Source organism: Lutra lutra, chromosome X, assembly GCF_902655055.1.
Source record: "Lutra lutra chromosome X, mLutLut1.2, whole genome shotgun sequence".
NCBI lineage: Eukaryota > Metazoa > Chordata > Mammalia > Carnivora > Mustelidae > Lutra > Lutra lutra.
The window spans coordinates 46,105,414-46,122,947 of NC_062296.1; the positions used below are offsets into that span (position 1 = coordinate 46,105,414).

At 36.2% G+C, this 17,534-nt stretch overlaps 1 protein-coding gene across 2 annotated transcripts in view; it reads right to left on the bottom strand.

The window, feature by feature from the left end:
- Positions 1–17,534, bottom strand: part of MAGT1 (magnesium transporter 1) — an 89,020-nt gene that overhangs the window by 18,372 nt on the left and 53,114 nt on the right. For both annotated transcript variants that reach the window (XM_047715802.1, XM_047715801.1), the window contains 2 exons: positions 1,333–1,473; positions 584–724 (listed from right to left, as the gene is read on the bottom strand). In XM_047715802.1, coding sequence (XP_047571758.1) covers positions 584–724; positions 1,333–1,473 — 282 coding nt within the window. The remainder of the gene's footprint in view (positions 1–583; positions 725–1,332; positions 1,474–17,534) is intronic.

The window sequence follows — 17,534 nt, forward strand, 5'->3', positions numbered from 1 at the left end:
ATTTTTTTAAAGTTTTGAGATGGTTTATTTTCTGAGGTTGTTACCCTTCTAGGTTTACTACATTCAAAGTATTTAAAAATCATTTTTTCTACTTATCTAAGTACAGAATTATCATAGTTCTTTAAATAATTCATTATCCCCTAAGTAGTTTACTGTCTAAGTATTTGAAACACTTGTTTTCATTTACACATGACAGTACTCCTAAGAAATGTATACACTGTATTGAGAAAAAAATCAAATATATTATAGAGATGCTGTTATTTAAAATACATCTCTTTTTTTTAAAGATTTTATTTATTTATTTGACAGACAGAGATCACAAGTAGGCAGAGAGGCAGGCAGAGAGAGAGAGAGGGAGGGAAGCAGGCTCTCTGCTGAGCAGCGAGCCTGATGTGGGGCTCGATCCCAGGACCCTAAGACCATGACCTGAGCCGAAGGTAGAGGCTTAACCCACTAAGCCACCCAGGCGCCCCTTAAAATACATCTTAATAGTTTTTTATTTTAAGCTTATAAAATTTTTAATTTATGTATATTTGACATACATTTATATATGCAAACAAGTTTTGTTCTAAAATTCACTCACCAAAGCTGCAAAAGCCCAACCAGTTTTATTAAAAAGAAATTCCATATTGCTTCTTCGAAGATACACAAGTCCACCAATAACAGCCAAAAGCAATCCCAACATAAGAGGACCAGCATAATTTGGGGGTCTAATTACTCTAATCTAATGGAAAGGAAAGAAAAAATGTTTTAAGTATGGAATTTACTTAATTATATAGGTCAAACTAATTCAAAATGAAAGCAATCAAAACCAGTGTAGTTATTGTGATGAGCACCAGGTGTTGTATGGAAGTGTTAAATCTTTGTATTTTATGCCCGAAACTAACAGTTCACTATATTAAATTAATTAAATAATTAATTTGAATTATTAAATAAAATAAAAATTTCTTTAAATAAAAACTTTAAAAGGAAAATCATACTTTTTCTTTTCATCCTAATCAAGAGTCTACAATGTATCCCCAAATGGGATGAGATAGGTACAGTATTCTGTTTAACTACAACACAACATCTTTTAGATTAAGAAATATTTTCCAAATACCACTAGATAGTCCATCAAAAACCACTCAAAAGAGTGGTTTCCATGCTGAATTCAATGAGGTAATAGAAAATGTTTTATAATTTCATTCTTTCATCAGGATGTTTCTGTTAAATGCTATTTATGAAGCAGCTGCCAGACTATTCCACCTCAGTGATATGACCAATTCAGACCTCCCAGTAAGACTGGAAGAAGACAATAGAAGGAGTAACTTTCTACAAAGTAGGGAAACTTACATTGACATCAGTTCTGTCAGCAATCCACCGGGCAATCTGTTCAGCTGAAAAACCACGCACCTGCAACTCATATGTATCACCTCGTTTCGGTTTCCCTTTTGCAGGAAAGTTGACGAAAGTTGGAGCTGAATTCATGTTTAGCTGAATAAAAAGAAGTCCATGAAAATATAAGTTATCAAGAAAATAATCTTAATAGCAAATATTACCTTGAAATTTAGGCATTTTATAAAAATGAGGAAGCCCAGGTTTAGGTAGGTCAAGCGATTTGCCTAAGGAAAGTGAAAACTGGTGGAATCAGGATTCAAACCCAAGACTGCCTGTGACCTTAATTAGTACACTTCACTGACCAAATATTAACTCTGAGCTAGGAAACCTATACTCTACTCCTTTAGAATGGAAAATCTCCCATATCACAAACATTTTAATCTGTTCAGAAATAACACAAAAAGTACACATTTGCAAGAACTAAAATTGCCTTTTGTAGCTGAAATAAACTCCAAATTGAGTACATTTTCAGTCTGAGTAAACAAGATAGTACTCTAAAACTAAGTGAATATAAATACAAAATGGTAGTCATGTGCAGAAATGGTTAATTCTAAAAGTTTCTTAAGTGTTTACTGATAAGCATCACATTCTCAATAATGTGACCAAGGTATGCTTAAAGAAGACAACATTGGAATTATTTAGGTAAAGAAACCATAACTGACTCATCTGCCTTATATCTTTCCTGATATAACTGTATTTGTAGAAAGGAGAAAGTCTAAGTATAGGGAAAAGATGCTGACCTACAGATGCAAATATTCAGGTCCTCTCAACAGGTAACCCTATAAGGGAGATTAGCTTGTATGAGACATTTATAATTTAAAGACATCAGACAATAAAACAATCTAACTCCCTTGATTTGATCCTATACTCACAACAGAACCCTCTAACAGTAATGTTTTAGACTTTCCCATAAGGAAGGAGAACATAGTGATTAATGGATATGATTATTTTGGTCTCCTTGGCAAATTAATGAATAGATGAGTCCTTTAGTTACCAATGTCCACAGATTTTTAGTTTGGTAAGTGCGTACAAGGTCTCCAGAACTAGATAAATTCTGGCTACACTGTTAAAAATTCAATTTCAGAGTCTGAAAAGCTAAGAACCAGACCCTGGACAGTGTTCACTCCACAAACTACTACCCAAACTTCAGGCTGAAATCTTTTTTAAAATTTGTATGTATGTAATCTCTACACCCAATACGGGGTTGCTGGAACTCACTATCTTGAGATCAAAAGTCACATGTTCTCCCAACTGAACCAGGGAGGTGCCTTTAAGACAAAATCATCAATATTTAACTATATCACTTTTGGATTTAAAAAAAAAAATGTATAAAAATCTAGGTAATATATGAATCCATTTCCCTTAGGAAATAAAAATAGTTCCAACTGCAATCAATTCTAGCAGCCACTATTATTTTTTTTCAAGATTTTATTTATTTATTTGACAGAGAGAGAGACAGTGAGAGAGGAAACACAAGCAGGAGAGTGGAAGAGGGAGTAGCAGGCTCTCCGCTGAGAAGGGAGCCCAATGCGAGGGTCCATTCCAGGACCCTGGGATAATGATCTGAGCTGAAAACAGATGCTTAATGCCTGAGCTACCCAGGCACCCCTGGCAACCACTATTATTATTTCTAGACCTTTCTGAATTTATTCATATACATGTGTATATACCAACAGAAAACACAATACTGCTTTCTGTTTGAACACAAATGGTATCATATTAACTATAATTTTCTTTTTATATGCAGCCATGTTTGAAGGATCTATCCATGATATTGTGTGTGTGTGTGTGTGTGTGTGTGTGTGTACGTACACACCTCACTCTTTCAGATTACTAAGAAACTATGCTATTGTTGGACTTTAGTCTTTTTTTTTTTTCCAGTTAAACATAATGTTGCACTGAAGAGCCACATACATATCTTCCTGTATACCCACTAAGAGTTTTTCTCCAAAGATGGACTTGTTAGGTCACAGGGTAGAAACATTTGAAATTAAAATGGATAGAGTCAACCTGCTTTCCAAAGTGACTGTACCAATTTATACTTCTATCCATCAATAAAGGAAGGTATCTATTTCTCTATATTTTTACCATAAGTTTGTATAATGGGTAAATATTGTGCATCACAATTCTTGTAACTTGTATTTTCATAATTACTAGTATAAGAACTTTATACCCGGGGCGCCTGGGTGGCTCAGTGGGTTAAAGCCTCTGCCTTCGGCTCGGGTCATGATCCCAGGGTCCTGGGATCGAGCCCCGCATCGGGCTCTCTGCTCAGCGGGGAGCCTGCTTCTCATCCTCTCTCTCTGCCTGCCTCTCTGCCTACTTGTGATCTCTGTCAAATAAATAAATAAAATCTTAAAAAAAAAGAACTTTATACCAAATCAGCCCTTTAAACATATTTTGTAGACTAAAGACACAATCAACAGAATGAAAAGGCAATCTATGAAATGGGAGAAAATATCTCCAAATCATATATCTGATAAAGGGTTAATATCCACAATATATGAAGAACTACAATTCAACTAAAGAAAAAACAAACAAACAAAAAGCAAACCCAAACAGATTAAAAACTGGGCAGAGGATGTGAATAGATGTTTCTCAAAAAAAGATAAAGAAGTGAGCAACAAGCACATGAAAAGATGCTCTACATCACTTAATCATTAGGGAAATACAATTCAAAACTATAATGAAATACCACTCTATACCCATTAGAATGGCTACTATCAAACAAAACAAAACAAAACAACTAAAAAATAAGTGTTGCTGAGGAAGTAAAATAACTGGAACCCCTGTGTGTACTGCTGGTGGGAATATGAAATGGTGAAGCCACTACAGAAAACAGGATGGAGGTTCCTTAAAAAACTAAAAATGGAACATGATCCAGGAATTTCAATTCTAGGTGTATATACCTGAAAGGATTGAATGCAGGGTCTCCAAGAGATATTTGTACACTTACTTTCACAGCAGCATTATTCACAATAGCCAAAAGATGGAAGCAACTCAAGTGTCCATCAATAGATTAATGGTTAAATAAAAGGTGCTATATACATACATTTTCAGCCTCAAAAAAGAAAAAAAATTTTGGCACATGCTACAACATGGATAAACTTTGAGGACATAATGCTAAGTGAAATAAAGCATGTCACAAAAAGACCAATATTGTACATTTATTTTTTTAAAGATTTTATTATTTATTTGACAGAGCGAGAGAGAGCACAAGTAGGGAGAGTGGCAGATGGAAGGAGAGGAAGAGGTAGGCTCCCCACTGAGCAAGGAGCAGGCTCAATCCCAGGACCCTAGGATCATGACCTGAGCCAAAGGCAGATGCTTAATGGACTGAGCCACCCAGGCACCCAGTATAATTACATTTATATGAGGTACCTACAGTAGTCAAAGTCATAGAGACTGAAAGTAGAATAGTAGTCACCAGGGGCTATGAGAAGAGGGAGTGAGGAATTATTTAATGGGTATTGAATTTCAGTTTTATAAAATAAAAAGAGTTCTGGAGATTGGCTGCACAACAATGTGAGTTAACTTAGCGCTAGTGAATTTTATATTTAAGATTGATAAAGACAACATATTATATGTTATATATATTTTCCCACATATACTGTGGCATATGACACTATTTGGAGAAAGATTTGAATTTCTTCCACAAATGGATATACTACCATCCTTATACCACTAACTCTAAATATAGTTCTAAAATAGGCATCAATTATGAAAAGCTATTTGATGTAAAAGAAAATTAGTTTTGTATTTTTATAAATCACTAACAGAAATCCCTTGTGTATATTGTTAAAATAAGTGGAATTACAATTTTTAATTTCTAAAACAATACCACAGCTTGAATAACAGACAATGAGAAAGCAATTTTTTAAACTCAGAAATTGTTTCCTTTGGTCTAATAAAGGCTAAATGCACTCATCTTTTAGGTTGTAGCATGTTTTTTTTAAGATTTTATTTATTTATTTGACATACATAGATCACAAGTAGACAGAGAGGCAGGCAGAGAGAGAGAGGAGGAAGCAGTCTCCCTGCTGAGCAGAGAGCCTGATGCGGGGCTTGATCCCAGGACCCTGAGATCATGACCTGAGCTGAAGGGAGAGGCCCTAACCCACTGAGCTACCCAGGCGCCCCTGTAGCATGTTTTATAAATGTACTTGTTTTGCTTTATGGGGCTGTGACTGGAATATGACTGGCACAATGACATACTGTAAAATGGTAATATTAAGCTGTTTGATATTTATTGAATATCCATTATGTACTTAACACTGATAGCTATAGGATGTTGGCTCTGCTCTTAAGTAAGTGATTATATTCTAAGATGAACTGTCAAACAACTATAGGGCTAATTTTACTATGAGGTAGAATGTGGATACATGTATAATAGAAATATAAGGAAAATAGTATGGCAACACAAGAAAAGGGATGACTCACATTTCATTTGGAAGATCTGAAAAGGCTGCAAGGGAGTATGTGAAATGAGACTTAAAGGTAAGTGGAATTTTGAGAGGGGAGAGAAACAATCAATGATACTGAAATAAGACAGTGTATGATATAATATAAATAGAGGTTGTTATGCATCTGGAGTAAAGAGTGCATGAATGGAAAACTAAGGAATTTTGGCTTTAGTCAAATGTCACTATTTTCAAAAGTATGTTCCACAGAATCTAACCAAAATCCTTCATTAACTAGTCCAATAATTTGGAAAGTTCTGCATATCACAGCCCACTACTGGATTTGAAAAATAACACACACCAGCATGTTAAAGTCTATGAAAAGTCCTGTGTTGGGAGACAATTCTCCATAGGTTTCTTGTGTTTCTGCACATGTTGCATTAAGAGGAATTGACTACCTTTGTTCTGGATGATTTTCTCAAGGGTGTTTGTATAGCCTTAGAAGATAGAAACAGACCCCCTCCAAAGCAAAGAGCATGCATGCTTACTACCTTTTCTAGGATTTCTTAAAGCTTAGAGATACTCTCCCATAATGCAAACCATTGTCCTTCATTGCATCATCCTATGGAAAGTGGGGCTTGGGGAAATGGTGCAAGAAAGTGCTGATACTTTGGATACCATCATTACTGTGAATAATATAAAGTCCTTTAACTCTGACCCAGGAGTATAATCTCTTCTGCTAGTATCTATGAAACCATGGTAGTCTAACTCATTATCTTATAAGTAGAATAAAACCCTCAGATCCTTCATAGGTCATGATACCCTGAAGTAAAAAATAACATTAAATTTTGTTTACCCTCAAGGTTCCCAAATTTTAATTTTCCCCAACTATTCTTATTAATACTCTCCAGAGAGGTGCCTGGGTGGCTCAGTTGGTTAAGCGTCCAACTCATGATTTCAACTCAGGTCATAATCTCATGGTCCTGGGATTGAACCCTGTGCCAGCCTCTGGACTCAGTGGGGAGTCTGCTAGAGATTCTCTCCCTCTGCTCCTCCCCTCAACTCACATGCACACGTACTCTCTCTCTTAAATGAATAAATCTTCAAAAAAAAATACTCTCCAGAAAAAAACTCTAGAAACTGTTACAGAGGTAACAGGGAGAGTGTACTATATGGATGGTGGCAAGTGAAACAGTTGAAAGTACTAATTCAAATGAAAGATGTTACCCTGTCCCCTAAGAGGAGGTGGAAGGCTGAGAAATTCTTGTGAAGTTCATAGTCCAGGGGTATAGTCTCACTAAAAAACCGAGACCTAATCATATGACCATAGAACATACCCATCCCACCTTACTAAAGGCCAATACAGCAGTTCATTTTAACCAGTACATCATGTCTGGCTACGAAACCAAAAGTCAAAAAAACATGATTTGAAGACACAGAGCAAGTATCATAACTAGACATGACAAGGATGTTGGAATTATCAGATCGGGAATTTTTAAAATCAATGGTTCATATGCTAATGGAACTAATGGATAATACAGCATGCAAAAACAAATGGGTACTGTAAAAAGAGAGGTAGAAATCCTAAAAAAGAACCAAAAAGAAATGCTGGAGATGAAAAACACTATAACAGAAAGAAAAATGCCTTTGATGGGCTTACTAGTACACTAGACATGGCTGAGGAAGAAATCTCTCTGAGCTAGAGGATCTATTAACAGAATCCTCAAAAACTGAAAGGCAGAGAATAAAGACTAAAAAGAACAGAACAGAATATTCAAGGGCCATAGGTCAACTACTACAAAAGATGTAACATACACATAATGGGAATACCAGAAGAACAGAGAAAGGAACAGAAGAAATACTTAAAACAGTAATGATTGAGAATTCCTCAAACTAACATCTGACTCCACACCATAGATTCAGGAAGTTCCAAGAATATCAAGCAGAGTAAATGCCAAAAAAATATACCCAGGCATATCATTTTTGAACTATAGATAGTCAAAGAAAAAAAAAAAAACCTGAAAGAAGCCAGAGGAATACAACACCTTACTCACAGAAGAAGAAAGATAAGAATTACTTCCAACTTCTCTTTAGAAACCATCCAACGAAGAAGAGAGTGAAATATTTAAAGCGTGAAGAGAAAAAAAAAAAAACACCACCAACTTAGAATTCTGCACCCTAAGAAATTATTCTTCAAAAGTGGAGGAGCAATAGACTGTCTTAGACAAACAAAAACTAAAGGAATTTCATGCAAGAAATGTTAAAAGAAGTTCATAGAGACAAGGAAAAATAAGAAAGGTTAGAAACTTGGATCCACATAAAGGAAGGGAGAACACTGAAGAAGAAAAAAGTGAGAATAAAATACTTTTCTTTTTCTGTTTAAGATTTTATTTTTAAGTAATCTCTATACCCAACATGGAGCTGAACTCATGACCCTGAGACCAAGAGCTGCACGGTCCACTGACTAGGTCAGCCAGGTGTCCCTATTTTTCTTATTCTAAATTTACCTAAGAGATGATAACAGTTTATTCAAAGTAATATCAACAATGTATTCAATTGTGTATGCATATGTATGTTTAAATATAACTGAAATAAGTGACAGAAATGATACAAGGGATGGGAGACAGAAGTTAGGAATATATTATTTTTAAGTTACTCACACATCCCATGAAGTAGTATAATGTTATGTGAAAGTGGATGGGGGTGGTGCCTGGATGGCTCAGTTGGTTAAGTGTCCAACTCTTGATTTCAGCTCAGGTCATGATCTCAGGGTTCTGAGATTGAAACCCGCGCCGGACTCTGCACTGGGTGGGAAGCCTGCTTAAGATTCTCTCCCTCCCTCTCTCCTGCCCCACCGCCAGCACTTGTGTGCATGCTCTTTCTCTTAAAAAAAAAAGTGGACTTGAATTAGCTATAAAGGTATATTGCAAATTCTATGGCAACCACTAAAAAAGGGGGAAAAATAGTATAACCAATATGCTAAGAAAGGGGAGAAAACGAAATCACATAAAATGTTTAGCTATACAAAAGGCAGAAAAGGAATGGAAAATAAAAATAGAAATAATGACTAAGGGCAACAAATAGAAAACAGTAATGAATACAGTGCGTATTAGTCCAACTGCATAAATAATCCAAATACATAAATAATATGAGTATCAGTAGTTTAAATATAGGTTCAAAAAACAAGACCCAAGGGGCACCTGGGTGGCTCAGTGGGTTAAGCCTCTGCCTTCGGCTCAGGTCATGATCTCAGGGTCCACGGATCAAATCCTGCATCGGGCTCTCTGCTTGGCAGGGAGTCTGCTTCCCCCTCCCTCTGCCTGCCTCTCTGCTTACTTGTGATCTCTCTCTCTCTCTCTCTGTCAAATAAATAAATAAATAAATCTTAAAACAACACCAACAAAAAACAAGACCCAAGTGTATGCTGACTACAAGAAACCCACTTTATTTTTATTTTTTTTTAAGAAACCAACTTTAAATAGAGACACATACAGATGAAATATATGCATAATACATAGATTAAAAGGATGGAGGAAAATATATTCTGCTAACACTAATCAGAAGAAAACACAAATAGCTGTATTAACTTTAGATGGAGCAGATTTCAAAATATGGAGTTATTAGAGATTAAAAAGGGCATTCATTACATGATGATCAAGGGATCAATTCTCCAAAAAGACATAACAATCTTTAATATGTATGTGCCTAACAACAGTGTCAAACTATGTGAGACAAAATCTAATAGACCTGAAAGGAGAAATAGATGAATCAACTATCATAGTTGGAGACTTCAATAGCGCTCTTCAACACCCAATGGACAGATCCAGCAGGCAAAAAATCAGTAAGGATATGGCTGAACTCAATACCACCTTCAATTAACTAGATATAATTAATATCTACAGACTAACTTCACCCAAAAAAGCACAATTCACATTCTTCTCAAGCTCACACGAAACACTCACCAAGACAAACCACATTATGGGCTATAAAACACACCCTAACAAATTTAAAGTATAGAAATCATACAATGTTGGACCCTTAGACAATAATGGAATTGAACTAGAAACCATAACAGAAAAAGAACTAGAAAATCCCAAAATACATGAAAATTAAATGATACATTTCTAATTAACACATGGTCAAGGACAAAATCTCAAGAAAACTTGAGAAAGATTTGGAACTAAATGAAAAGGGAAACACAACTTATCAAAATCTGTGGGGTAGAGCAAAAAATGGCTAGAGGGAAATTTATAACACTGAATGCATATTAGAGGAAAAATATCTAAATCAATAATTTAAGTTTCCCCCTTAGGAAACCAAAGAAAAGAACAAATTAAATCCAAACTTAGCAGACAATAATAAGAATTAGAGCAGAAATAAACAAAATTGAAAATAGTCAATAGAAAAATCAATGAAACCAAAAGCTTGTTCTTTAAGAAGGTCAAAGAAATAGATAAGTGTATGGCCAAACTAAGAAGAAGAGAAGACAACAAATACTAGTATCAGATATGAAAGAGAGGACACCACTATAGATCCTATATGGACATTAAAGAGATAGTATAAAAAAAACTACAAACAATGCTATGCTTACAAATTTTATAACCTACATGTAATGGACCAGTACTTTGAAAGACACAATTTGCCAAAACTCATACAAAAAGAAATTTAAAAATCTGAATAGACCCATATCTATTAAAAAAACTGAACCAAAAATAATAACCCTCCAAAATAGAAAGCAACAGACTCGGATGAGTTCAATGGTAAAGTCTATGAACATATAAAGAAGAAATTATACCAATTTCTACAATCTCTTTCAGAAGATAGAGCAGAAGGAATCACTGTCTCTGTCTCTCTCTCTCTCTCTCTCTGCAAAAATAAATAAATAAAACTTAGAAAAAGGGGCAACTGGGCGCCTGGGTGGCTCAGTGGGTTAAGCTGCTGCCTTCGGCTCAGGTCATGATCTCAGGGTTCTGGGATCGAGTCCCGCATCGGGCTCTTTGCTCAGCAGGGAGCCTGCTTCCCTCTCTCTCTCTCTGCCTGCCTCTCCGTCTACTTGTGATCTCTCTGTCAAATAAATAAATAAAATCTTTAAAAAAAAAAAAAAGAAAAAGAAAAAGGGGCAACTGAGTGGCTCAGTTAGTTGAGCAGCTGACTCCTGGTTTCAGCTCGGGTCATGATCTCAGGGTTGTGAGATCCAGCCCTGTCTCGGGCTCTATGCTCAGAAGGGAGTTGGCTTTGGATTCTTTCTTACTCTTTCTCTCTCCTCTGCCCCTCCCCCTGCTATCCCTCTCTAAAAATAAGTAAATAAATCTTAAAAATAGAAGATCAGCATAGGGAATACATGCAGCTCAATCTACGTTGCCAGCATTATCCTCATATCCAAAACAAAGACATAAGAAAACCATAGACTGATGTCCCTCATGAATACAGATGCAAGAACTCTAAACAAAATATTAGCAAATTAAATCAATAATGTACAAAAAGAATTATACACCACAACCAAGGAGGATTTATTCCAAGCATGCAAGGGTGGTTCAATATTAATACTCAATTAATACAAAGAAACAACAAGTGTTGGTGAGAAGGTGGAGAAAAAGGAACCCATTTGCACTGTTAGTGGCAGTGCAAACTGGTATAGTCACTGTGGAAAACAGCATGGAGATTCCTCAAAAAGTTAAAAATACAACTACCCTATGATCCAGTAATTGTACCACTGGGTATTTACCCAAAAAATACAAAAACACCAATTCAAAGGGATACATGCACCTCTATGTCTGTAGCAGCATTATTTATAATAACCAATGTATAGAAACAGCCTAAGAGTCCATCAATAGACAAATGGATAAAGATGTAGTACATATGTATGTGGTATATGTATGCATTGGAATGTAATTCAGCCATAAAAAAGAATGAAATCTTGTCATTTGCAAAGACATGGATGGAAACAGAGAGCATAATGCTAAGTGAAATAAGTTATCCAGAGAAGGATAAATACCATATTTCAGTCACATTGTGGAATCTGAAAAATAAAACAAATGAGCAAAGAAAATAAAAGAGACAAACCAAGAAACAGACTCTAAACAGTAGAGAAATAATGGTTACTAGAAGGGAGGTGGGTGGGAGGGGTGGGTGAAATAGGTGTTGGGGATTAAGGAGTGCACTTGTGATGAGCACTGTAGGATGTATGGAATTGTTGAATCATTATATTGTACACCTGAAACTAATATAGTACTGTATGTTAACTATATTAGAATTAAGACAAAATTTAGAAGTCAATTAATGCAATCTATTGTAATAGGCTAAAAAGAACCACATTATCTTATCAATTGATACAGGAAAAACATTTGACAGAATCCAAACTATCCATGATAAAATCTCTCAGTAAACAAGGATTAGAGGGGAGCTTCCTCAACTTGATAAAGAACATCTACCAAAATACTACAGCTAACATTATAGCTAATGATGAGAAACTAAACGCTTTTCTACTAAGTTCAGGTACAAGAATGGCCTTTGTTACAAATCCTTTGGTACAAGAATGGCCTTTATCACCAATCCTTTTTAACATCATCCTAGAAGTTCTAGCTAATGCAAGAAGGCAAAAATGAAATAAAAGGAATATATTTGGTAAGGAAGGAAAAAAAAACTGCCTTTGTTCATAGGTGACATGATTATCTATGTAAAAGATCTAAAAGAATCAACCAAAATAACTCTTGTAATAAGCGATTATACCAAGGTGGCATGATACAAATTTAATATACAAAAGTCAATTGTTTTCATATATAGGAATAATGAACAAGAGAAATTTTAAATAAAAAATACCATTTACATTAGCATTCCCCCATATTTTGTTAGTATAAACCTAACAAAGTATGTACAAGATCAATATGAGGAAAACTAACAAAACTCTGATAAAAAGAAATCAAAGAAGAACTAGCAAGGGGTGCCTGGGTGGCTCAGTTGGTTAAGCAGCTGCCTTTGGCTCAGGTCATGACCCCAGGGTCCTGGGATAGAGATCTGCATTGGGCTCTTTGCTCAGTGGGGAGCCTGCTTCTCCCTCTGCCTGCCACTCCCCCTGCTTGTGCTCTCTCTCTCTGACAAATAAATAAAAATCTTTAGAAAAAAAGAACTAGTGAAATGGAGAGGTATTTCACGTTGAAGGATAGAAAGACTCAATATTGTCAAGATGGCTTCCCAGCTTCATCTATACATTCAATGCATCCTGTCAAAATCCCACCATGTATGTTTGTAGATATTGACAAAGTGATTCTAATGTTTACATGGAGAGGAAAGACTCAGAATAACCAACACAATACTGAAGGAGAACAAAATTGGAAAACTGTCACTACCCAGCTTCAAACTATGGTAATCAAGAGAGTGTGGTATTGGCCAAAAACAAATATATCAATAGCACAGAACAGCACAGAACAGAAAGCCCAGAAATAGACCCACATAAATATAGTCTACTGATCACTGACAAAGAAAAAAGGCAATTAATGGAAAAAGCGGGGAGCCTGGGTGGTTCAGTCAGTTAAGCATCAGATTCCTGATTTCAGTTCAAGTCATGATCTCATGGGTCCCCACACTTTCTCATCCTCTCTCTCTTCTCTAAAAAATAAATAAATTAAGGGATGCCTGGGTGGCTCAGTCAGTTAAGCATCTGCCTTCCCTGATCTCCCTGATCAGCAGGGAGCCTGCTCTTCCCTCTCCCTCTGCTGCTCCCCCAGATTGTGCTCTCTCTCTCTCTGACAAATAAATAAATATTTTAAAAATAAATAAATAAATAAATAAAATTAATTAATTTAAAACTAAAAACAAATGGAGAAAGGACAGTCTTTTCAACAAATGATGTTAAAACAACTAGACATCTTATGCTGAAAAAATAAAAAATAAAATAAATAAATAAATAAATAAAAAACTAGACATCCACAAGCTTAAATAAATAAATAAATAACTCACATAATCTAGACACAGACCTTATACTTTTCATAAAAATTAATTCAAAATTGGGGCGCCTGGGTGGCTCAGTGGGTTAAAGCCTCTGCCTTCAGCTCAGGTCATGATCCCAGGGTCCTGGGATCGAGCCCCGCATCGGGCTCTCTGCTCAGCGGGGAGCCTGCTTCCCTTCCTCTCTCTCTGCCTGCCTCTCTGCCTACTTGTGATCTCTGTCTGTCAAATAAATAAATAAAATCTTTAAAAAAAATTAATTCAAAATGGATCATAGACATAAATACAAAAGGAAAAAATATAAACCTCCTAGAAGGTAACATAGGAGAAAACCTAGATGACCATGGATATAGTGATGACTTCTTAGATATAATACCAAAGACAAGATCCATGACAGAAATAACTGATAAGTAGTACTTCCTTAAAATTAAAAACTTCTGCTTGGTGAAAAACAGTCAAGAGACTGAGATGACAAACCACAGACAAAATATTTGCAATACACACATCTGATAAATGACTGTTCTCTAAGATATGCAAAGAACTCTTAAAATTCAACAATAAGAGAACAAATGAGCTGATTAAAAAATCGGCCAAAGATCTTAACAAGCATCTCATTAAAGATGTATGAATGGTAAATAAGCTTTTGAAAATATTCTCTAAGAAGGAAATAATCAATAAAACTAAGAGGCAGCCTATGGAGTAAGAGAAGATACTTGCAAATAACATTATCTGATAAAGGGTTAGTATCCAAAATCGATAAAGAATTTATCAAACTCACGCCCCCCCAAAATAATCCAGTTAAGAAATGAATAGACATTTTCCCAAAGAAGACCTGCAGATGGCTAACCAACACATGGAAAGATGCTCAACATCACTCATCATCAGGGAAATACAAATCAAAACAACAATGAGATATCATCTCACACTGGTCAGAATGGCTAAAATTAACATTACAAGAAAAAAACAGGTGTTGGCAAGGATGTGGAGAAAGGGGAATCCTCTTACACTGTTCATGGGAATGAAAACTGGTGTGGACACTCTGGCAATCAGCTTGGGGGTTCCTCGAAAACTTAAAAATAAAACCAACCTATTACCCAGCAATTACACAACTAGATATTTATCCACGGGATAAAAAAAAATACAGATTTGAAGGAGTACATGCACCCTGATGTTTAGAGCAGCATTATCAATAACAGCAAAACTATGGAAAGAACCCAAACATGCATCAACTGATGGATAGAGAAGATGTGGTAGAAGATGGAATATTACTCAGCCATTAAAAAGCATGAAATCTTGCCATTTGCAATAATCTGGATGGAGCTAGGAGTGTATCATGCTAAGCAAAATAAGCCAGTCAGAGAAGACAAATGCCATATGATTTCACTCCTATGTGGAATTTAAGAAACAAAACACATGAACATATAGGAAGGGGAAAAAGAGTGAAACAAACCAGAAGAGACTTTTTTTTTTTTTTAAGATTTTTATTTATTTATTTGACAGAGAGAGATCACAAGCAGGCAGAGAGGCAGGCAGAGAGAGAGGAAGGGAAGCAGGCTCCCGGCTGAGCAGAGAGCCCAATGCGGGGCTCGATCCCAGGACCCTGGGATCATGACCTGAGCCGAAGGCAGAGGCTTAACCCACTGAGCCACCCAGGTGCCCCAGAAGAGACTCTTAATGGTAGAAAATAAACTGAAGGCTGATGGAGGGAGGAAGGTGGTGGATGGGCTAGATGGCAGATGGTTATTAAGGAGGGCACTTGTTATGTGGAGCACTAGATGTTGTATGTAAGTGAAGAATCACTGAATTCTACTCCTGAAACTAATATTTCACTGTATGTTAACTAAAAATTAAATTAAAATTTGAAAAAAAAAGTTTTCTTTACCTATTTTTAGAAAAAAGAGAGAAGATGCTCTATATGATGTGTCATCAGGGAAATACAAATTAAAAAAATAATAGTAAGATACCACTACACGACTATTAGAAAGGCCAAAATGCAGAATACTGACAACATCAAATACGGATGAATATGTGGAGTAACAGAGACCCTAATTTATTGCTCTTGGGAATGAAAAATGATACAGCCAGGTTGGAAGATTGGCAGTTTCTTACAAAACTAAACATACTCTTATCATATGATCCCCAAAGGAGTTGGAAACTTACATCTGCACAAAAGCCAACATATGGATGTTTATGAGGAGTTGTAATCATAATTGCTGGAATTTGGAGGCAATCAAGATGTCTTTCAACACATGAAATGTATAAAGAAACTCTGGTATATCCAGACAATAGAATATTATTCAGCACTACAAAGAAATGAGCTAGCTATCAAGTCATGAAAAGACAAGCAGAAGCTTTTAGTACTATTAGTAAGTGAAAGAAGTGAATGTGAAAAGTCTACATACTGTATGATTGTAACTATATGATACTTTGGAAAAGGCAAAACATGGAAATGGTAAAAATCTCAGTGGTTACCAAGGGTTGGTGGGAGGGATGAATTGGCAGAGTATGGAGGATTATTAGGACAGTGAAAACACTCTTTATAATACCATACTGATGGATATGTATCATTATATATTTGTCTAAGCCAAGAGAATATACAAGAACACAAGTGAATACAGGTATAAGGGACACCTGGGTGGCTCAGTCAGTTAAGCATCTGCCTTCGGCTCAGATCATGATCCCAGGGTCCTGGGATGGAGCCCCACATCAGGTTCCCTGCTCATAGGGGAGCCTGCTTTTCCTTCTCCCTCTGCCTCCCACTCCCTCTGCTTATGCAATCACTCTGTGTCAAATAAAATATTTAAAAGAACCTGGAAAAAAATACAGGTGCAAGAAGTCATGATTGACAGAGCCAATGGGTATGGGATGCAGAACCCAGGAAAAGGGCTAAGTTCTGAACAAGAAGATTTTCCACTAAGTCAGGAAATAAGAGGGCAGACAGGTACCTAATTCTACTAAGAACATAATGTGGCATAATGGTGGGATTTATACTGTGCTTTAAAAAGTTACTTGATAAATTGTAGAATTAAAACTGGTTAAAATGGTAACATTTGTATTATACATGGTTTAACAAAATAAAAAACTACAAAACCTACTTGATTACCATCCATTTTCTATATTCTAACAGGTTAGCATTGACCATTATATTTCATTGGCAGCTCAAGTTCAGCTTTTATTTCACTAACTATTCTAGATCTCATATAAGGTAAATCCTATTTAAAACTTCTTGCAGCCAGGGGCACCTGGATGGCTCAGTGGGTTAAGCCTCTGCCTTTGGCTCAGGTCATGATCCCAGGGTCCTGGGATCAAGCCCCAAATTGGGCTCTCTGCTCAGCGGGGAGCCTGCTTCCTCCTCAATCTCGGCCTGTCTCTCTGCCTACTTGTGATCTCTGTCAAATAAATAAATAAAATCTAAAAAACAAACAAAACAAACAAACAACTTCTTGTGGCCAGAAGGAGTTAAGATGACAGAGGAGTAGGGGACCCCAATTTCATCTGGTCCCTGGAATTCAGCTCAATAGTTATCAAATCATTCTGAACACCAGCAAAATCAACCAGAGATCTGAGAAGAGAATTGCTGTAATTCTACAAATAGAAAAGTGACCACTTTTTGCAAGGTAGGAGGTGCAGAAAAGTGAACCCAGGGCAATATATGGGAAGATAAATCTCAGAGGAGGAAGCTTCCTTAATTCAGCTACCAGAAAGTATTATAAGCAGCGGAGGGCAAAATCAGAACTTTTAGAAGTTTGCTAAAGGGGGAACATCCCTGCCTTAAAGGTGCTCAAGTGGTGAAGCGAGGCAGAATTCCAGGTG